Genomic DNA, 23,196 nt, shown 5'->3' on the forward strand with positions numbered 1-23,196 from the left:
GGTCATCTATAAGAATAGCCAGTGCTCTTAACTCCTGAACCTTCTTTCTAGTCTAAGGAAAGTTTTAGTAGTAGTGGATGGTAGTAAGAAAGTACAAGGTCAGGGTCACATAACAGACTGATAGGATGTAAGAGGAAACAGATCTTTTTGTCTGAATGGACAATGTGGTGGTTTGAGTGAGAATGACCCCATAGGCTCAGATATTTGAATACCTGGTCTCCAGTTGGTAGACTTGTTTGGGAAGATTGAGAGATATGGCCTTATTGGAAGAGGTGTGTCACTGGGGCTGGGCTCTGAGGTTTCAAAGCCCACTCAGGCCCAGTCTCTCTCACTTCATCTCCAACTTGTAGATGGGAATAAACTCTCAGCTACTGCCTGCTGCCTGCCTACTGCCATGTTTCCTGCTATAATGATCATGGACTAACCCTCTGAATTATAAGTAAGTCATGGTGTCTCTTCATACCAACAGAAAAGTAACTAAGACAGAGTGCCTTTGGGAAAAGGTGACATGTGAACTGAGATATGAGTGACAAGACCCAGAGTTCCAGGTTGAGGAACACCAAGGGCAGTGGAAGGATCTAAGCTCAGCTGGTCCAGGACAGTCACAAGAATCATGGGCGACAGTACTGCGAGGAGGAGGAGGAGGGGCAAGCCAGCAAATGAGGGTTAGGCTGTCATCCTGCCTGCAATGGGAAGCCCTGGGAAGGCTTTCAGCAGGAGGAACAGAACCCTAATTTTGCTTTAACATTTTCTGACTGCTCTATGATAAATAACACTTAGTTCCCCAAACAATAAACAAGTGGAATTATTTCTTTGGCAGGGTAAGAACATTAAATAAGATAATACATACAAAGTATCCATGCTTGGAAAATACCTGCATCATTTTATTCTCTGGAAAAGCTAGCTGTCTTGGCAGGACAATGCAGGAATGAACAAAGTGGAGTTCAGCAGTACGTCTGAGTGCAACGCTCACTTCAGCGCCAGAGTTCCCGATAGTGCCTCTAGAAGAGCATGCACCTCGGGAAGTGATTCTGAATTGAGCACTAGGTCACTACCTCATAGGCTCAGTGGGATCAGTATCTGGGAACTTCCATGGGCTCACACTTCAGGGAATTCTGTAACTGGGCGGCTTCTGAGAGGAGCACCAGCAGCTGTGGCGAGGATGGAGGAGCCGGTTTAGGCTTTTCTCTCCAGTCACATCGGGTGTCAAGGGTTTGTCAAAATGCTTTATTAAAAATAAAGCTGCACCTGTGCTCTTTCCGATGCGTTACTAACACATAAAACCATGGACGTTTAAGAACTCTCACAGGAAACCATGTGAGCCACTGTCAAATGCAGACAGAATACAAGGCCACAGCCCTGTCCCAGTCTGCTTGTGGAGACCCTGCTGGAAGACAACTTTAGTGAGGAAAAAGGGGCCACACCTGGGGTTGCCTGGACTGCAAGTGGGTGCTGCTTTCTGTGCCTCTTCTGAAACCTCTTGTACTGCGTCCCTCTCCAAGTTCTGACTCATGGCAGCTGCGTCAGCAGGGGCTGGAAGCTCAACCATCTCCTCATCTCTCTGCATGGCATCTTCAGGAGAGCCCTCTGTCCTGTCCCCTTGGACAGGGTCCTGGGGCTGGCTGGGCAGAGCCCCGCTCACAGGCTGTAAAAAGGCATCGAGCTTCTGGTCCCGGGAATCTGTGCGGACCATCTGGTGAGCATAGACCTTGTCAGCACTTCCACTGGCAGATGAGGACGCCACACCTGTTGTGGGCTTAACCACCTCCCCAGAGGGTCCAGCAAGCCCTGGAAGCAAGGTCTGTTTCAAAAGAGAAGACAGAACAGAAGGAGGACAGACTTTAGTACATAAGTGTGCAAACCCCCAGCAGTAGCGGGTGGAGACATCAGAGCCAGAAGGAGTCATACCATAGATATTAGTACAGAAGCAAATTTATTAAAGGAGTATAAAATGTTCATAGGCATGAAATTTAAAAAAATCAAGCAAAGTTCTTATAATCTTAAAATGATGTTGAAATGAAAACTGAAAAGTTTTTATAGCTTGTCTGTTTTTTTACTTATTGAAAGATCCTCTTTTATTTTTTATGGTAAAAACACACAGCATACAACATACCATTTTAACCTATTTTTAAGCTAGAACACCATGGCAGTGAGTATATTCACACAGCTGTGTATCCATTTCCAGACTCGGCTTCCATTTCCCCTCATCCCAGGCCCTGGCAACTAGCATCCTACTGTTTTGTTTTTTCTTTTATAAATTTCTTTATCAGGGACTGACCCCAGGCCTCTCACCTGCTGAACTCTACCACTAAACTATGTCCTCAGAATTCCACTTGTAAACACACTGAAGCCTAACTGAAGTCTAAAACTCAATGACTCTCAGAAGCAGGGAGCCCCAGGTCCCAGATTCTAGTTACTAAACAGCCGTCCTACTGTGACTGAACTCTAAGACTCACTGTGATGGAGGGTGACATGTTTATGGCTTGCCCAAGAGGAATGCAAAGTGTTCAACAGATTCTCCTGGCATCTTGATGTTCACAGTTTAAACATGGGAGAGAAAGAGAGGGACAAAGCCCTGAGGATGATTCTGATGCAGCCAGCATGGGTTTCACCCCACAGCCCAGCTGGTTCCCACAGGAAAGCCTCAGTCCCATCCCATACACTCACAGCAGAAGCATGCCAGCAATTTATATGTATGGCATGTCTATTTTAATTACACACCACCAAAAAGAGGAAGATGGACACACGAATGGACCCAACAAAGGACATCTTCAGATGAAGAATTACTGGTGTCAAATGAATGGGAAGGCAGGGCTGACAGTCATTTGGCAAACTGATTGTTTCAGGATGTTCCAAGCCAGATCAGCAATGTGAATGTCCTTAACATCACTGAGCAGGACATGGGGAAAAATACCTCAATGCTAAATTCTATGGAGCACGAGAATTTACAGAACTGCGAGAGACAGTCACTGGCAGTATGGAAAACTAAGATTTAAAGATTTGAATTTTTTTTTGAGGGATCAAACTAGAATGAACAAAATTTACAAGTAAATAGATTCTAGGATGGTTTTGAAGGACTGAGAGATGGCTCAGTGGTTAAAAGCACTGACTTCTCTTCCAGAGGACCCGGGTTCAATTCCCAGCACCCACATAGCAGCTCACAACTGTCTGTAACTACAGTTCTAGGGGATCTGACACCCTCACACAGACATACTTGCAGGAAAAACACCAATCCACATAAAATAAAAATAAATTAATTAAAAAAGAACGTCTTGTGTCTGAATATAGTTATGTCTCTAGATTCCCAACTCAAAGGCAATTCAGAGGGATCCAAGAGAGTTAACTAGCGCCACAAAGAAACAATCTGCCAAACCAAATGTACAAATTATGCTACAGGAAACCTAGAGACGTCAATGAGAATAGCAAGTTTAAAAAGGAGAAGCCAGGGCTGGCAAGATGGCTCAGTGGGTGACAGGGCTTGTTGCCAAGCGTGACAACCTGAGTTAACTCCTGGAAGCCACATGCTAGAAGGAGAGGACTGACCCCTGAAAAGTCACCTTCTGATTTCCACATGCTCGCCAGAGTACAGGTGTACAACTCCCCACAGAGAAATGAAAGGGAGTGGGTTTACTTAATTCACAGGGACTTAAAGGACTTAAAGACAGGCTGGTGGCACACTTCTGAAGTCCCAGGTCTTGGGAGGCAGAGGCAGGAGGATCATTAGTTCAAGGTTTCTCAGCTACAAGCAAATTTAAGGCCAACCTGGGCTATGAAACCTTGTTTCCCCCCAAATAAAAATAAATACACACACACACAAAGAGAGAGAGAGAGAGAGAGAGAGAGAGAGAGAGAGAGAGAGAGAGAGAGAACCTAACAGATTTAAAAATGTAACAACAGAAATATTATATTATGACTGGAACATCACTAGATACAGATTTGAACAAGGCTGGTAATCAACACTCTCTTGATAATTAAAACATTTGAATATAGATGATACATACACTGAATATAAATGATGTTACTGTTACTAACTTTTTTAGGTATAGTATTTTATTATAGTTATGCAAGAAAATTTTAGATGTATGATAAAGTATTAAGGAAGAAATAAATGTCTAAAATGTGCTTTCAGATTTACTTTTTCCTAAGGAAGACAGGAATAACTAAAACCAGCAGGGCAAAATGCTGATGATGGATAACAGATATATGTACTATTTAATTTTAACTCTGCTTAGAAATATGAATAAAAATTAAAACAAAGTAACAGCTCCATTCAAAAGTGTGGAAGACACTCACAGTGCAGAAAGGGGCTAGGAGAACGGCTCCATGGTAGGAACATCTGCTGTGCAAGCATGAGCCCCCGATTCAAATGCCCAGCACTCAAGTAAAGTCTGGTCTGGCTACAAGCATCTATTACCCAGTCATTGGGGCAGAGACAGGCAGATCCTGAGAGCCCACTTGCCATTCACCCTCACTCAGAGAGCATCAGTTCGGGGAAAGCCATTCTCAAGGCAATAAAGAGGTATTAAAAAAAAATCAACATCCTGCTCTGACCTCAGCATACAAGTATGGATGTATGACTGGCACACATATGCATAGAACACACACACATAAATTCCTGAAGAAAATGTTACCTTTAAGAAAACTATCAACGCAACACAAAGACAATTCGAAATTATAACAAAAAAAAACCCGAGTTTTCATGATATGGAGCACCCTTTAAAGCAGCAGAGGCCCAGAGAGACTGTGGAGGTAGATGCTCTCACCTGGGTGAAATACATCCTGGACGAATTGGACCCCAACAACTTGCCCTCAATGTGCTGTTGCACACGCTCCAGGATACTCTCCTCATGCAGAAAGTGAACTTCATGCTTGGTGGGGTGCACATTGACATCTACATTCTGGGGACTGATTTCCAAACTGGCATGAAAAAAGAAGAGAGAAACCAAATGATGGGGAAAATCTACAGGAAGACTAGACAATGTGGAGAGGCCCAATCACATGGCCTCAAACCTGAAGATCAAGTCAGAGAGACCGAGTGCCATCTCTGATACCGAGGGGCCGTGCAGCTTCCAGGGTGGACACAACGGCTCTCTTCGTTGCACAGACTTACAGTGGGAATGAAGTCTATATAAGGCACCACCCATGTATATGGAGGTTATTACAGGTCAGCCATCAGCACTCTAAAACTGCTGCTGGATTGTGACCCCAGGCAAGTGCCTAACTTCCCTGCATGTTTTCTCAGCTCTAAAGATAGGCTGACTATCAAACAGTTCCTCCTCACTTTTCAGGGGGGAAAAAAAAGACACAGAAGAATTTGCTAGTCAACTCAAGAGGTCTTTCCCCTGCTCCAAGTCCATCTTTCAGGGCTTACTGATAATGGAGTTTTGTGATATGAAGCCCTGTCAGCAGAGGCTACTACAAGGATGACAGGAGGGTTTCCTAAGTCAGTTTTGGGAGCAAACATGCCACACCTCTTGTACACAAAACCAATGGCAAGTCATTTCTTCTTGTGGGCAGTACACCCCATAGCAGGTCCTGAGTGCAGAGATCTGCCTCACCCACTTCTCCCCAGCATGGCAAGCCACAGTCAGTCCTTCACTGAGTGATGGAAGGCAAGAGGCTCTGTTAACCCCACAGTCTTGGGATGGCTGCTCTCTGCACCTGCTCTTCCTGCCACTCATATCTCACTACTCAACTCCAATTTGAATTCAGTAGGCAAATTTTCCATTACTTTCCTTGTTCTGTTGCATGATTTCTATCTCCTGTTTAGATCAAAGACAGAACAGCCGATGACATTACAGATTTATTCCTAGCAAGGAAACATGCAATGGCACATTACATCTAAAATCTACTTTAGCCTATGGCCACAATACCCTGAGCATGCCTGACCTCACCTAAAGCCATTCTGAACCGTGGTTCAGACAGTAAACTTCCTCTCATTTCAGTGAGATCAGAACAAAAAAAGTGTTTTTCAGATAGATTCTTGCTATACTGGTCTGGAACTTGAAATTCTCCAAAACACTGGATTTATAGGTCTGTTCCTGAAGGTTTAGCTGAGAATAAACTTGCAACATAGTTTCTGTCAAGAAGGCTAAGGTTTCAAACCTGAAAGATGTCAGTACAAGCTGGGCCCTTGAGTAGCCTTGTTGCAAAGAGAATGGTCACTCTTCATGCTGGTTTTGAGAGGCTTTTCAGACAAGCAGAACAAGAAACAAAGAAGAGACCCTGACTTCTTCCTCCCTCCCTCCCTCCCTTTTGCACTATGGGGTTTGATCTGAATAAGGCAAGTCCTAAACTATGAGTGATAACTGAAACATGACTACCAACTTAAGTCACTGGGATCTGCCAAAATAAAGACAAGAACTCTACAGGAAGGCAGGTATGTAAAGACGGTTACCATGCAGGCTCACCAACCACAATCCACATAAAGATAAAAGAGGAAAACTGACCCCACGAATATGCCTTCTGACTTCCACATGTGTTCCATGTCCCATGCTTGCTTGTTCACTTTGTCTCTCCTCTCAATTAAATAAACAAATAAAATCTTTAAAAATGTTTAAAGACTCCCCACAGGGCAGGGAGGATGCTGTTTCATGACCCCAGCAGGAGGAACCGCAGAGTCCCTGAGTGAGAAGAGGACCATTTTCCTGTAGGGAGGGACAGAGCATCCTTACACCAGCAGTGCCCAGAATCTGCCCTGGCTGAACACTGCTAGGCAATCTCTTTCATGGAGGGCACCGAGGAGTCTGATGCTGCATTACCTGAGGTACAGGAATGGGTGCGTGTTTTTGGGCAAATATGCTGCATATACAGTTTCTATGGCTTTTCTCAAGGCAGCTGATTCTACCAGCCGGTCTGAAAAACAAAAAAAGCAAGTACCCAGTTCAAAACTGTCCTTCAGGACGAGGTCACAGGTGCTTACTCACATGGTCATGAAGTCACCTTGGGAAGAACACCTGGGGAATGATAGCCTTATCAGATGCCCAGGAACAATCACCCCTTTATCTGTTACCACTTTAACCATCTCACTACATGGTTGGGGCTCTTCCTCCCACTCAAGCAGCAGAGATTAGAGGGTGTCCAATTCTGCCTCATCACCCCCTCCCATCAGCTCCTGTATATTAACTTCGCTGTCTCTGGACCTCAGCAGCCCTTGGATATTTCGGTTCACAAAGACAAAGCTACCCATCACACATGCCAAGTGCTGAGATACCGTGGTGAACGACTCACTCCAGCCTAGTGTGCAGCACTACGACAGAGGTGTGTGTGTGACACCCGTCAGAGGAGACAACAGCCAACTCTGCCCAAGGGGTTCCAATAGCAGGCTTCATAGTTGGCTGTTTTACTCTTTAGGGGGACCCTCCACCCCGCTCCCACATAAACACACAGAGACGTATTCTTATTAAGAAACGCCTGGCCTTAGCTTGGCTTGTTTCTAGGGGCTTTTCTAACTTAAGTTACTCTGTTTCTCTATAAATATGTTTTGCCTCTGGGCTTTTTACCTTTCTTGTTTCCTTCTTACTCTGTGGCTGATTGTGTGGCCCCTGGTGTCCTTTTCTTCTTTTCTCATTCCTTGCTCTCTCTTCCCTAGATTTCTCCTCCTATCTATCTCTCTGTCCACCAGCCCTGCCAACTTCTCTCTCCTGCCTACTTCTTGGCCATTCAGTTCTTTATTAGACTAACCAGGGATTTTAGACAGGCACAGTAACACAGTTTTACAAAGTTCAACAAATACAACGCAGCCGGGCGGTGGTGGCGCACACCTTTAATCCCAACAGCATTCAAGAGGCAGAGGCAGGTCGACCTCTGTGAGTTCTAGGCCAGCCTAGTCTACAAGAGCTAGTTCCAGGACAGGCTCCAAAGCTACAGAGAAACCCTGCCTCGAAAAACAAACAAACAAACAAACAAACAAAAAAAAAAAAACCCAACGCATCTTTGTATCATTAAACAAATATTCAACAGCACAAGAGAGAGAAAGAACTATTTCAGAAAAATCTAGCTCTCCTTTCTCCTGAGACAGATTTTAAAGGATAGCTTAATGAACTGTTGTCCTGTGAACTGGCAGCCAAGGATATGCCACATCTTTTTATTTCCAAGAATAGTGATGGCTTTATCAACAAGGAGACTATTAAATTCTTTTAGTGATCACACAAGCCTGGTGGTGTACCTGACAAGACAGATGGAGCAATCTGCTAAGGTCTCTGAAAGTGAGGCTGGCTATCACAGTGACCTTTGCTTCTGTTCCCTAAGTGAGAATATACAGTAGGACAAAAACCTGCCTCTTTTTGCCATAATGAACAAATTGACCAGTGTTAACGCAGACTATGGTACATGGGCCAATCAGAAACAAGAAAAGGGCAGTCAAATGACACTTAACTGACTTTTGTTTGTCAGCTCCGCAGTCAACATGTGTAATCAGAACAGTTATGTCTGATTTTTTTTTTTTAACTGCTGATTTACTTTGAGGGGAGGAGCGGCAGGGGTACATGTGGAGGTCAGAGGATGCAGTGGTTTGAATAGGTATGGCCCTCATAAACTCATGTTTACGAATGCTTGGCCTATAGGGAATGGAACTATTAGGAGGTGTAGCTTTGTTGGAGGAAGTGTGTCACTGTGGAGGTGGGCTTTGAGGCCTCCTGTGCTCAAGCTTTGCCCACTGTGTCACAGTCTCCTTCTGTTGCCTGAGGATCCAGGTGTAGATCTCTCAGCTCCTTCTCTAGATCCATGTCTGCTTCATGCTGCCATTCTCACCATGACGACAATGGACTAAGCCTCTGAAACTATAAACCAGCTCCAATTAAACGTTCTCCTTCCCAAGACTTGCTGTCGTCATGTTGTCTGGTCACAGAAATAGAAACCCTAACTAAAACAGAGGACAACTTGAGGAGTCAGTTCTCTCATGCCACCATGTGGGTCCTGGGACCCAAACGCAGGTCATCAGGCTTGTTGACAAGTGCCTATACCAGCTGAGCCTTCACACTGTCCTCCGTGCTGTGATTCTTATGTTTAGAACAAAACAGATAAAGGTGTCATTCCCAAACCTTACATGTGGAATTAAGCCTGATTAGCAGGCTTAATACTTCTTGGTAGGGAAGGGACAATGTCTCCTAAGAGAAACACCTTAACAGAAGCTGTCTAACAGTGGTTGGCCTCTCCTACTCCTCCTGGACTGCCCTAAACAACTCTTGTAAAACACACATGATTTGGATGCTAGAGAGGGGCTCAGCAGTTAAGAGCATGTGTTGCTCTCGTAGAGGGATCAGGTTAATTCTCAGCACCCACATGGTGGTTCACCTAACTCCAGGTTCAGGAGATCTGGTCAGTTCTTACCTCCAAGGCATCAGGTATATATATTATACAAACATACATGGAGGGAAAACATTCACATACTCAAAATAAATAAATCTAAAATAAACTTATTTTAAAAGCCTATACCCTTGTCTTAGATGTGTACTATCCTCTTTTTAATTCTTCCTCTCTCATTCCTTCAATACCTATCTTAAATCTGTATTAACACCTGATTCTTAGTAAACTCCAATTTTGCTTTAAAAAAAAAGAACTTTGAATATAAGAATATGAAAATCCAATGCATGGAAAGATGCTTCTTGCATCTGAACAGAAGCTAAGTTCAAACTTCTGGGGCTTGGGAGGCAGTGTTATTCTAGCACCATCCAACACTTGCTATATACAACTAAGCTACACAAATCCAAAACTCAAATTGCACTTACTTAGTAAGAATCATGTAAATAATAGGTCATCAGAGAGACAAGAACTAATTCAACCTAATTTCATTTCTTCCTTGATTTCTAGAATTATTCTGAGTGTCATAAATTTAATTCTTTAAAAGAAAAAGGGTCTTAGGATTCAGCTTTTTAGTTACAATGCCTATACTCGAGTCTTGATTTTCTGCTGTACAATGTGGAAAAGCAGCCCTGACGTAGGGTCAGAGTAGGGCCTGCTTGTAAAGGCTGTAATGCAGACTCATGAGGAAGGCATTCTGGCCTACACAACTCAAGGTAATGAACCAGACTGTGACAGGCAACGACACAGACTTAAGATAGAATAGGGCTAACCTCTGACATGAATTTCCCTGTGTAATCTAACCTGTGAGTCAGGAACAATATACAGGTTCCATAAACCTCTCTCTGTAGACACTTCACTCTTTCTCACTTACGGTTGATGAAGAGCAGGAAAACGCACTTCTTCACGGAGTAGTTTGCATTGGATATATAGCCATTCATTTTGAAAGACAGGGTTTTATCCTCACACCCAACTTCTATCAGCTCTCTGTTTAGAAAAGAGAAATTTTGAGACTTTTTTAAAGTACAAGAAATCTCACATGATATATATGTATCACAAGAGAAAAAAAAAAAACAGGGCTCTTTCCCATAAACCAACTCTGGATTAAAAAAAAGAAGAAGAAGAAAGAAAAAGAAAGACCTGACTTGAGACTAGGTTCAGCTGAGGTCCTGAGAGTCTACACACCATCTGGCATCTAACCATCCACTCACCTACTCAGTGTTTTCAAGTGTTTGTGTTGAGTGCTGGGCACTACTGTCACTGCTGAGAAGTAAAATGAGTCTAAGCTCTGAATCCTTACTATGCCTGAAATTTTTTTTATTGATTTTTATTGAGCTCTACATTTTTCTCTGCTCCCCTCCCGGCCTCTCCCCTCCCCATTCAACCCTCCCCCAAGGTCCCCATGCTCCCAATTTACTCAGAAGATCCTGTCCTTCTCTACTTCCCATGTAGATTAGATCCATGTAAGTCTCTCTTAGGGTCCTCATTGTTGTCTAGATTCACTGGGATTGTGATTTGTAGGCTGGTTTTCTTTGCTTTATGTTTAAAAACCCCTTATGAGTGAGTACATATGATAATTATCTTTCTGGGTCTGGGTTACCTCACTCAAAATGATGTTTTCTAGCTCCATCCGTTTGCCTGCAAAATTCAAGATGTCATTTTTTTCTGCTGTGTAGTACTCCATTGTATAAATGTACCACATTTTCCTTATCATTCTTCGGTAGAGGGCCAGTTAGATTGTTTCCAGGTTCTGGCTATGACAAACAAAGCTGCTGTGTGTAACATGAGGGCTGGGCTTGTTGGGATTTCTATCCTGCCCAGTTCCCACAGCTGTTCAGCCCCAAAGAAATTCACACAGAGAGTCTATATTAATGATAAACCAATTGGCCCATTAGCTCAGGCTTTGTATTAGCTCTTATAACTTATATTAACCCATTATTCTTATCTATGTTAGCCACATGGCTCAGTACCTTTTTCAGCGGTGCAGATCACATCCTGCTTCTTCAGTGATCTGGGCATCTGGGAAGCAGGAAGAGCTTCCTTCTTACCAGAATCCTCCTGTTCTCCTTGCCCCACCCTCTACTTCTTGTCTGGTTGACCCACCTAACTTCCTGCCTGGCCAATCAGCATTTATTTAAAACATGATTGACAGAATACAGACAATTCTCCCACACCAACTATGAACATAGTTGAGCACATGTCCTTGTGGCACGATTGAGCATCCTTTGGATATATACCCAAAAGTGGTACTGCTGGATCTTGAGGAAGGTTGTTTCCTAATTTTCTGAGAAATCGCCACACTGACATCCAAAGGGTTATACCAGCTTGCATTCCCACCAGCAATGCAGAATTGTTCCCTTTACCCCACAGCCTCTCCAGCATAAGTTGTCATCAGTGTTTTTGATCTTGGCCATTCTTACAGGTGTAAGATGGAATCTCAGAGTTGTTGTGATTTGCATATCTCTGATGACTAAGGATGTTGAGCATTTCCTTAAGTGTTTTTCAGCCATTTTAAGATTCCTCCCTTGAGAGTTCTGTTTAGGTCTGTACTTATTTTTTTATTGGATTATTTGTTCTTTTGTAAAGATTTATTTATTTATTTATTATGTATATAGCATTCTACCTGCATGTATGCCTGCACACCAGAAGAGGGCACCAGATTTCTTCATACATGGTTGTAAGCCACCATGAGGTTGTTGGGAATTGAACTCAGGACCTCTTGACCTCTGAGCCATCTCTCCAGCCCAGATTATTTGTTCTTTGGATGACCAATTTCTTGAGTTCTTTGTATATTTTGGAAATCAGACCTCTGTCTGATGTGGGGTTGGTGAAGATCTTTTCCTATTCATTTTGTCTTGTTGACCATATCCTTTGCTCTACAGAAGCTTTTCAGTTTCAGGAGGTCCCATTTATTATTTTTTTTTCTCTCAGTGTCTGTGCTACGGGGTTATATTTAGAAAGTGGTCTCCTGTGTCAATGCATTCAAGTGTACTTCCCACTTTCTCTTCTATGAGGTTCAGTGTGGTCTTTGATCCATTTGGACTTGAGTTTTGTGCATGGTGATAGATATGGATCTATTTTCATTCTTCTACAAGTTGATATCCAGTTATGTCAGCACTATTTGTAAAATATGCTTTCTTTCTTCCATTTGATATTTTTTGCTTCTTTGTCAAAAATCAGGTGTTCGAAGGTGTGTGGATTGATATCCCGGTCTTCTATTCAGTTCCATTGGTCCTCCTGTCTGTTTTTATGCCAATACCAGGCTGTTTTCCATACTGTGGCTCTGTAGTAGAGTTTGAAGTCAGACATTGCGATGCCTCCAGAAGTTCTTTTATTGTACAGGATTGTTTTGGCTATCCTTGGTTTTTCCTTTTCCATATATGAAGTTGAGTACTGTTCTTTGGAGGTCTGTGAAGAATTTTGCTGGGATTTTGATGGGCATTGCACTGGATCTGTAGATTGCTTTTGGTAAGATTACTATGCCTAAAATTTTATGGTAACTAAATCCCAAAGCTTTAAGTCTAATACTCATCTCTGCTGACCTGACTCTTTACTATACTGAACAGCACCAATGAGGTTCCCAAGAGTGCTTACTGGCAAGGACAGGAAAACAAGATACGTCTTCCTAAGTTTTCAGGATGAACCTATTAGCAGCTAGTTAACTCCTAGTAGCCTTCTTCTTCAGTCTTCATTGACTCCAGAGATTTTTCCTTCTTGTCCTGGTATTTTTCTTTTGGGTATCAATAGAGCCTACCAATGAATGGCATAATTATCTCATTTCCTTTCAACTGGAGTACTGAGAGAGCAAGAATCACTCCAGGTCCACCGCTGTATCCTGACTACAGTTCAGCACTCACTAGATTTTGCTGCGCAGGCCAGGGATGCTTTTCCTGCAGTAACATGCCCTCTGAGTCCTAGGGTGGGCATAGTGCAGCCTGTAGTTCTGTACATACACACTGACCCACAAACCCTTTCTTCCTCCAGTGTCTCAGGAGGGCAATTTGGAAACCTACTTCTGGAAATATCTAATCTCTTACAACCCCTTCGCATTCCATTGACTAGTATTCAGTCTCAAAATCTTGTCAAAAGCTCTTAAAAGTTACTCTGTAGAATACAGAGATCTTCCTTTGATCTAGGAGTATAGGTTGTTTTTTTTTTTTTTTAAAAATTAACTCATTTACATTTAATTAGGAAGAAAAGGATGTTGACAAATAAACTACATGTTCCCTTGGTTTGGCTCTAAGAATGAACAGTTTGTCCTTGGAAGTAGAATTTCAGTATTAGGACAACTTCCAATGCTTTTGAGACCTTGGGGAAAATCAAGGCAGATCCAGTTGACTCCATCAGTGCTATGAGCACCTCATGTACGCCTACACAAGAAGACTCTTAAGAATCTGGGGTATGGCATGGGCCTTTGGGACTTCGTGAATTCCTAGCAAGAAACCTGTGATGGTGCTGGTGGATTTTTACAAACAGGGGAGCTCAGGAGTAACTCATAAGCAAACTCTTCTCTTGGTCTTTCTTTGATTATGACGGGCTGCTAACACCCACAAATCTAGACTTTAAGAACAGAAAATTTCATCCAGCTTTACACCCCTAACTTCTGATACAAATCTTAAAACAAGAAATTAATCAATGCTGAATGATAAGTAAATTAAATTAGAACAGGAACATTAAGGGCGACAGAATTCTGAATTATAAACATTTTGAAAATGAAGGTCAAAAGAATTCACAGGCACAGCATTCAGGAGGCAAAATTCCCAGAAAGCACTGAGTCCCAGTGAGACAGTGACCACATCAACCACAAGGAAACCCAACAACAAACCTGCACACCTGACTACACCAGCCCTAGCAGCATCCACTGTCTCAGAACAACACAACGGATGATGAACCAAGGGAGGAAATTCCAAGGACTTTACTATACGTGGGTTACTCACATACCGACTAACAGCATTTCCAAAGATGGAGCGAATGTTGTCCACGGTCGTGGCATTGGGTAGAGTTCTGATATCAGCCATTGTCTCACCTTGCTGAAAAACAACAGACAGCATGGTGACTTGACATCCAATAGCCCTGAGTAGTAGAAATTGTTTCTTAAAAATGTCCTATGTTTCTTTCCTATTGTCCTTCAAAAATCATAATTTAGTGACCACAGAGATGAACCAGTCATTAAAAACACTGGCTACTATTCTTTTTCCAGAGTACATAGCACTCACAACCATCTGCAACTCCAGTTCCAAGGGATCTGATGCCCTCTTCTGGCCTCTGTAGGCACCAGACATGCACATGGTGCAGAAAAACACATGCAGGTAAAACATTTGTACATATAAAACAAAAATAAATAAATCTTTTGAAAAAAAAAAATCATGACTTACTTTTTTAACTGAGAAACTAATGCCTGAATTGTGTATTGAATACCTGGAAAAGAAAAGGCAAAAGCTAAGTAGAGGATAGTCAAATACATAATAAATTCAGAGATCTACTTTTAATTAAATAATTTGGTAGATTTATAAGAAAAAGGTGGTTTAAACAAGGATATATACAACCAAAATATCTTGGTATAACCTATATTATTTCCAGGAAACAAAACAACAGAGACTCATGGAGACAACATTGCCAACCATGACACAGAACGTTAGAGGTCGCCCAGTCTGAACCTACAGGGTTATTTTCATGATACTCTTTCCTTAGCTGGTTCTGCTCCAGTACCCACAGGCTCTGTGAAGATGACTTCATCATGCCTCTGTCCACCAACCCCGCTGAGAATGGTGCTTAGGGAATACATCTATTAAGTACAGTTTTCCACCTTACCACACTTAGAACCAAGAGTCACTGAGAACATTTTTGACACTGATTTATACAACTATACTAGTGGAAGTAAGGAGGGTTAGGGGACCTAATACATGAACCTCTTCCTGTATGGACAAATATATTTTATAAATACTAAAAGACAGTTGACACAAACCACTATTAAGATTCAAAAACACACCGGGCGGTGGTGGCGCATGCCTTTAATCCCAGCACTTGGGAGGCAGAGGCAGGCAGATCTCTGTGAGTTCGAGACCAGCCTGGTCTACAAGAGCTAGTTCCAGGACAGGCTCCAAAGCTGCAAAGAAACCCTGTCTCGAAAAACCAAAAAAAAAAAAAAAAAGATTCAAAAACACTTGGGATCAAACCCATGCTGCAGCCACTTGTGCCAATATATTACGTTTATCAAAACATAATTCTGCGTTTAGCTACCCTAAGACCTTTCTCCTGTTAACAACCTCCAAGTCGCTTTGGGAAACTCCTTTAATCCCATCTCTCCCAAGGCATACTAAGTAAAGACTGCCAACCAACAAGTTTTCCCAGAGCTGTGGGTACCAAACTATGGATCCCAGTAAAGTCAATCATAGCACTGTCCAGGACAGAACTTCCAAGGAGGACCATCTGTCACCCTGTGCTACCTCTTCCTACCCAATAAACAAGCATTCATTCAAGGATTTCTTTTTGAGTCATGGTAGCTAAGATCAGTTTGCTTCATCTTCCTGCAAAGAACCTACCAAAGGAGAACAACTGTACCCCTCACAAGATGGGTCAAGACTTAGGACTGATGAGCAAACTGGGACCAGAGTAGCAAACAGGTAAGTTTTGTGTCTGCACCTAGGTTAATTTGCAAGCACTGAGGCATGTTCTTTTCATGAAAGAGCTCAAGGACTCACTCACTCCCAGATTTTGGACAGTACCTGCCAACAACTTCTAAAATCTTCCCATACTCTTCACTTGGATTTTTCAAGGCTTTCCTCCTCGTCGTTATGTTGTAAAAAAGGTCCTCCACCTGAAGAGAGATCCAGTTGTCTTGTAAGTTCATGGGCGTACATGGAAAGCTTCGCACTGTCTACCTAAAGCTGGACCTCAGGTTAGTGAATCCAGGGACATTACCAACAGCACTGTTCTAAGTTCTGATTTGGGGGGAAGTGGGGGTGGGGGAGAAGGATAAGAAAGCATCAACAAAGGAGTTAAAGAGTATTTTTCTTGTATCCCACATTCACTGAATTCTCAAACAGATAATGGGAGATGGCTCTATGGCATGCTGTTTGTTAAAAGTACAAAGGACTAAAAATATGAGGCCATTTAAAACTATTGTCTTGCTCAAGAGAGTAGACAATTTGGTAAGACATGAATGTAACTCTACAATGAATTACATGGCATTCAGACATTTTTCAAACTAAAGAAAATTTAAAACTCTGGAGATAATTTGGAGTTCTCAACAATCACTCTATGTATGCAGCTAAGGCCCCCCTAGCCAGCACCATTTGGCATTTCAATTCTATTTTAATAAATAAAGACAACCTGAAGACCTGAAAAGCAAAACAGCCAGCCACTGGTTCTTACCCTGACCTCAGCCTGAAAAGGCGATCCTGCCTCTTGGAATCTCAGAATGAGAGTGTGTGTTGACAATGGTTTCCTCCTGTTTTGTAATACTCTCTATGGCTGGGATTAAGGCATGGACCACCATGATTTAAGGCATGCACCACCTGATTTCTATGGTAACTAGTGTGGCTGCTGGGATTAAAGGTGCATGTCACTGTGACTACTAGGAATAAAGGTGTGTTACCATAACCTGGTCTGCACGGCTGACCAGCAGGACTGTTTTACTCTCAGATCTTCAGGCAGTCTGTATTACAATACAATTGACATGCCACCACACAGTACTTTGAAGCACATGCTTGCTTCTGTCTCCTACCTGCCTATCATGCTCAGGACTTGAGATGTGCTACAGCTGGGGTCAGGAGTGAAGGGACAGAGACATGTAAGATGACAGGGAGATGCCCATGGGATCTCAAACTGGACACACATTAACATACTAGGAGAAGGCTTTTGACTCACAACACTCATGACCCACCCACGGCCGAGGCAGCCGAGCAGAAATTCTCTGCTCTGCTGGAGACACTGGAAACTGGATTCTGAGATGCTAGTGACCTGCCTGTGAACACACGAGCACTGAAAGGTGAGACCAGGACTCCGCCAGGTCTTCTAGTCCGCCATAATGATTTCCCAATGCCAACTGCTCTGCCACTGATTTTTACCATCCCAGCCTCTTACAAAAGACAAGACGTAGGCAGGCTGCCATGCCATAAAACCCAATCATCATTTTTCTTACTTAGAAGCTTAGGTATCCTGGGGCTTCTATTAAAAATCAAAACTTATCTGATTTTTACACCAGGAACTGAAAGCCCATTTTACTTTTACTTGAGCATTCCTACTAAGCTGTGTGTCCCAAGTTTTATTCCGATGTGCCACTCTTACCGTAATCTGCGTACCCTGGTTGCCTGCACACGGCTTAGGAGGGGCTTTCAGCTTTCCATCTGAGTAACTTGCTCTAGTCAAACAACATAGAAGATTATTTGTATCTAACAGGATGCTTAGCCAAAGCATAAAAACAAAAACCCTAATATAGACACTGCAGCATATATCTGTAACCCTGACATGAGAAATACCTTGAAAGTCCCTAAACTACATGAAACAATACATCAATACTTCACATTTAAAAGATGAACTTCATTATTTTTTTAAAAAAAAGCTTGCAAATAAATAAAATCTCATACACCAAAATTAACCAGGCCCAAAGCCTATATAGCTCAATGAATTTCTATACAGTTAGAATAGACATTGAGAAATAAATGTGTGGAGCTCCAAATTAAATTTACACTTTCAGTAAGAAATACACTTTATTTACATACTTACCCACCACCCAACACAAAACCCATGACAGAACTAGTAAAACAATGTACTTTCTAATCTTTCATAATTGTATCTATTGCCTGGATTTGGTTCATATTACATTTCATTTAAAAATGAAAATTATATCAATACATTATAACATAGCCATATTATATACTGCTAATTGGATTTTATAGAGGCATTTTATTTTATCTTACTTTAATGTTATGTGCATTGGTGTTTTGCTTGCATGTACATCTGTGTAAAGATTCTGGATCCCCTGGAAATGGAGTTACAGATAGTCGTGAGCTGCCATGTGGGTTCAGGGAACTGAACGGGGATCCATTGGAAGAGCAGCCAATGCTCTTAGCTGTTGGGTCATCTCTCTAGCCCTAGAGGCATTTTCTTAGTTGAGGCTCCCTCTTCTTAAGTGACTTTAGCTTGTCTCAAGTTAATATAAAACTATCAAGCATAGGAAGGCACTAGGGGTCAAAGCGATACCTCTGGATTTCATCCTGCCTCAGAAGGGAGCCAGTAGAAACCCCAGATAGGGCATAACACAAAACCAGAGATCATGAAACAAGTACCTCAAGCTATTTACAAAAAACTTACCTCACAATTGTCTCTCTGGTTTATAACATTCCAGCCAGTCCACCCAAATTCACATAGAATCAAGACCCTAACATCAGCCTTGCATACTCCGAAGCACTATTATATCACACATTAGTCTGCTGAAGAAGGGGGAGGACACGGAATTTCCTATTTTAATTTATAAGCAATTTGCATGCTTCAAATGTATTTTCTTGTTGCTTTTCTTTCTTTCTGCATTCATTAGGTACTACTACTAGTCTTCAGGCAGTGGCAGCCAGTGCTTACAAAAACAAGAGCATGATTTTGAGTTCTTGAACTCCATTTTGGTTCTGTTCCAGGACCATTTTGAGCTTCTGGAAACTGCCGACATGACAGCCAGATCACTCAGGTACAGGCTGAGTCAGCAAATGAGTGTGCAGTCTTCAGCATCCCAGCCGCAGACCTGTCATCAGCCCAAAGTGCTACCCTACTAAAGGGCAAAAGGGCAGAACTAACACTAGCAACTACTATTTGTTTAGAAAACCTATGTGCAATAGACATCTTCCTTGGTGCTTGTAATATGTTACAGCTTATCAACTTATCTCTCTCTCTGTCCCCCCCTCTTTTTTGGGGGTGGGGGTGGGGAGGCGCTTCAAGACAGGATCTCTCTGTGTAGCTCTGGCTGTCCAGGGACCCGCTCTGTAGACCAGGCTGGCTTTGAACTCAGAGATTCGCATGCCTCTGCCTCCCAAGTATTGGGATTAAAGGTGTGTGCCACCACTACCTGGCACAATTTACCTCTTAAGTAGCCACAAAGTGGGGCTAGAGAGATGGCTCAGCTATTAAAAGCACTGGCTGATCTTCCAGTAAAACACAAGAGGCCAAGGAGAAAATAAACAGAAAGGGGTTTCACTATCCCTTTACAGGGCAGACCTCATGACCTGGAAACTTCCCGAGGACCTGTATTCAATTCCCAGAATGCACATGGTAGTCTATAATTATCTGTAACTCCAGTCCCAGAGACCCCACCCCATCTTCTGGCCTCCAAAGGCACCATATATACACCTAGTGCACAGATATGTATGCAGTCAAAATGTCCATACACATAAAATAAATGAATCTAAAATGTAAAAAGAACCCATGATCATCCCTGTGGATAAACAATTTATCCCTAGCAAGGGAGGAAAACAAATATCTTAACAACAACAACAACAAAGGAACACGTTGTGGGGGGGGGGGGTCCACACTGAGACCAAACGCCTCACGGAAGTCATCATCACATACCTGTATGCACATTTGCCGTCAGCTGTTTTGGTTGTAATAGTAACATGAGCCACATGGCTTATGCTCGCCAAAGCCTGAGGGGAGAAGATGAAAGGAAAACTCACTGTCGCTTCATCAAAGGCAAAGCTTATCTAACTTGCCTCTTTTGATCTGCACTAATGAAGCAACAATGAACAATTTGACACGTTTTAAGAAAAAGAGATAAAGTCAGGCAATGGTGGCACACACCCTTAATCCCAGCACTGGGAAGCAGACAGACAGATCTCTGTGAGTTCAAGGTCAGCCTGGTCTCTAAGAGCTAGTTCCAGGTCAGGCTCCAAAGCTATAAAGAAACTCTGCCTCAAAAAACCAAAACGAACTCGGGAGGCAGAGGCAGGCGGATCTCTGTGAGTTCGAGACCAGCCTGGTCTACAGAGCTAGTTCCAGGACAGGCTCCAAAGCCACAGAGAAACCCTGTCTCGAAAAACAAACAAACAAAAAAAAACAAAAACAAACAAACAAAAAAAAAACGAAAACAAAAAAGAAAAAGAAAAAGCAATAAATCTAATTCGTAGGATAATCACTAAAACAAGGGGAAGCATATATTAAAACTAGGAAAGGAATCACACAACACTTCCTGTGTTAACAGCAACTGAATCTCATGGTTGTAGTGATATGAGTGGCGGGGCTGCGTCCCCAGCACCCCGGCCGCCTGCTAGCTCATGCCCGAAATAACAACACACAAATTGTATTCTTTTAAACACTGTATAAACATATAAACATTATATCTAGCCTCTTCTCGGCTCTTGCACCTGGACTAGCCCATTTCTAATAATTGTTTGTAGCACCCTAAGGTGCGCTTACCGGGAAGATTCTAGCCTACGTCCATCCTGGGTCAGAGCTGCCTGGGAGAGCAGAGCCTGGCGTCTCTGCTCCAGAGAGCAGAGCAGTCGAGTCTGAGCTCACTTCCTCTTCCTCCCAGCATCCTATTCTGCTTACTCCTCCCACCTATGTTTTAACCTATCAGGGCCAAGGAGTTTCTTTATTGCTTAACCAATGAAATCAACAGATTGATATATGACACTCCCACATCACATGGTAGTACACAGGGACCGTGCTGGATAGTACCCATTACTGTAACAATACATGAGATGACCAATTTATAGACAAAAGGCTTCTCTCAGCTCATGGTTTTAGAGGACTCATTTGATGGTCAGTAGGTCCTGATGCTTTGGTCCTGTGCTGAAGAAATTCATCATGGTATGGAGTTCATGGAGACCAAAGCTACTCACACCAGACATCCACAGAAGTCAAAGAGAAAAAGAACAGGAAGGGGTTTCACCAGCCCCTACACTTAGCTTCCGTAATATCCCAATAATAATAAACTTGGGACCAAGCTTACAGTGCATGAGTCTCTAGGGAACACTTCAGTTCCAAATGGTATCAAATGTATTAAATAAATTTTACCTTTCAAGAAATTAAAAAATGGGCCTTCCCAAAGAAAAAACAGGATCTCTCAAAACTGCTTTATAGAAACAATTATACTTTTAAAAATGTGAATTCAAAATTGCTACAATTGGTCTCTACAACATCATCCACACCCCTGAGGGAGTTTCAATTCATTAAAAGGAACATGGCTCTCCTTGGGTAGCTGAGGCAGGAAGATCGCCTGAATCCAGGAGTTTGAGATCAGCAAAGGAGCCTGACCCCATCTCAAAAACAAATGAACAAAAGCTTCAGGCTCGGAGATTACTTGGTCACCCCCAGATTTCCCCAGGTATTAATCTACAAGGTCCCGTCCCCGCGTCCCTCCACCCCCCCTGAACCCCGCCCGCTTTGTAGTCAGGCTGGTTTCAAACTCTCAATTGTCCCGTCTCCGTCCCCCAAGTACCAGTATTATAAGCATGTACCACTGTACCCAGCTTGGTTTATAAAATTTTCAACACTTACAAACTTGAGCTGAGTGTGGTAGTGCAGCTTATAATACCAATATTTTGGACATAAAGGCAGGAAGATCAGGAGCTTAAGACCAGCCTCAGCTACATAAAAAGTTCAAGACCAACCAGGGCTATAGAAGACATAGTTCAAAGCATAAAGCAGACTTAAAATATAAATAACTTTGAGACCCATTTAAGTAAGGCAAGACCTGTTCATAGGAGACAATCTTATGTACTTTCAGGAAGGAAGTTGGCCAATATACTCAAATATTTCTGCCTTGAAAAAGAAAAAAAAAAAATCACCATTTTCTCAAATTAGGATCTAGATAAGATTCAATGAAGAGTCAACGAGGTGTGAGTGTGAGGGTAATGGGGAGACAGAAGCAGGAGGCCCTGGTGAGTTCCAGGACAGTCAGGTCTGCCTCTTCTCAGATAGTGGGACCCTATCTGAAAGGGAGGGACAGGGAGAGGAAGGGGAAGAGGAGAGAGATCAAATGAGGCGGCTCCTCAGGCCCTACAAATGTCTTTTAGTTTTCCTGTGCAGACTGCCAGTTGAGTCTATTGTGTGCAATTTTCTAACGCTGTATAGTTTACGTTACCATTCACACACGGCCCTATATTTTCCATACACTGATATGCAGATGAAAATGTTGATCAGATTCACATTTGATTTTCTGATAAAATTTCATAGATGATATTAGGGACTTCTATAAACAGACACATGATGTTCAGTGCCTCTGTAGATAAAATAGTATATCAAGTATTTTTGAAAAATTTTCTGTTCTGGAAAGCTAAATCTGTTAAAATTTTGTATTTAATAATAAGAAATATTAAATTTCATTTGCTTCTGTTGAGAAATGATAACGTTATCACAGGAGGGCATTTCTGTACATTTCTTCAAGCCTTAGCTTACCTCACCCCGAAAGCCATAGGTAGAAATGCTAGCTAAATCTTCAAAAGTCTGCAGTTTACTTGTGGTGAACCTCTCGCACACGATATCCAGATCTTCCTTCTACAGGATTAAGGGGGGAAGGAGTAAATAATTATCTCTCTCACTTTCCCAAGTCTTTCTGGAGTCTCATTTTATTGCTATAATCTGAGAAGAAGTTCTCAGAAGAGGGTTACATCAGTACTAACTTCCTTATGGCACCCAAACTACCATTGGATCTTCTTCACTAGGCTGTTCCTTCTCAGTGTCCTGTAGTTCCCACCTCTTAACACTGGGACTCCACCCTTATACGGCTTCTTTACCTATGCTCACTCAAGTCTGTCTCCTAGAGACAGGGTGTCACTGTATAGCCAAGGATACTTCTCTGACAGCAACTTCTCTAGTGCTGAAATTCTATGCATATGACATCATATCCAAATTCTGTTTTCTTTTTAAATTAAAGAAAAAAAAACAAATCTTTATTTTCAGTATAAA

The 23,196-nt window shown here is 42.4% G+C and overlaps 1 protein-coding gene across 2 annotated transcripts in view; it reads right to left on the reverse strand.

The window, feature by feature from the left end:
- Mlh1 (mutL homolog 1) overlaps positions 1-23,196 on the reverse strand; it is a 39,194-nt gene that overhangs the window by 13,275 nt on the left and 2,723 nt on the right. For both annotated transcript variants that reach the window (XM_050139218.1, XM_050139217.1), the window contains exons 3-12: positions 22,687-22,785; positions 19,858-19,931; positions 17,590-17,662; positions 16,026-16,117; positions 14,676-14,718; positions 14,242-14,330; positions 10,175-10,287; positions 6,762-6,855; positions 4,764-4,917; positions 1,425-1,801 (exon numbers count right to left, since the gene is read on the reverse strand). In XM_050139218.1, coding sequence (XP_049995175.1) covers positions 1,425-1,801; positions 4,764-4,917; positions 6,762-6,855; positions 10,175-10,287; positions 14,242-14,330; positions 14,676-14,718; positions 16,026-16,117; positions 17,590-17,662; positions 19,858-19,931; positions 22,687-22,785 — 1,208 coding nt within the window. The remainder of the gene's footprint in view (positions 1-1,424; positions 1,802-4,763; positions 4,918-6,761; positions 6,856-10,174; positions 10,288-14,241; positions 14,331-14,675; positions 14,719-16,025; positions 16,118-17,589; positions 17,663-19,857; positions 19,932-22,686; positions 22,786-23,196) is intronic.

Source organism: Alexandromys fortis, unplaced genomic scaffold (genome assembly GCF_014885135.2).
Source record: "Alexandromys fortis isolate MF-2015 unplaced genomic scaffold, M_Fortis_MF-2015_v1.1 scaffold_36, whole genome shotgun sequence".
In the NCBI taxonomy this organism is placed as follows: domain Eukaryota; kingdom Metazoa; phylum Chordata; class Mammalia; order Rodentia; family Cricetidae; genus Alexandromys; species Alexandromys fortis.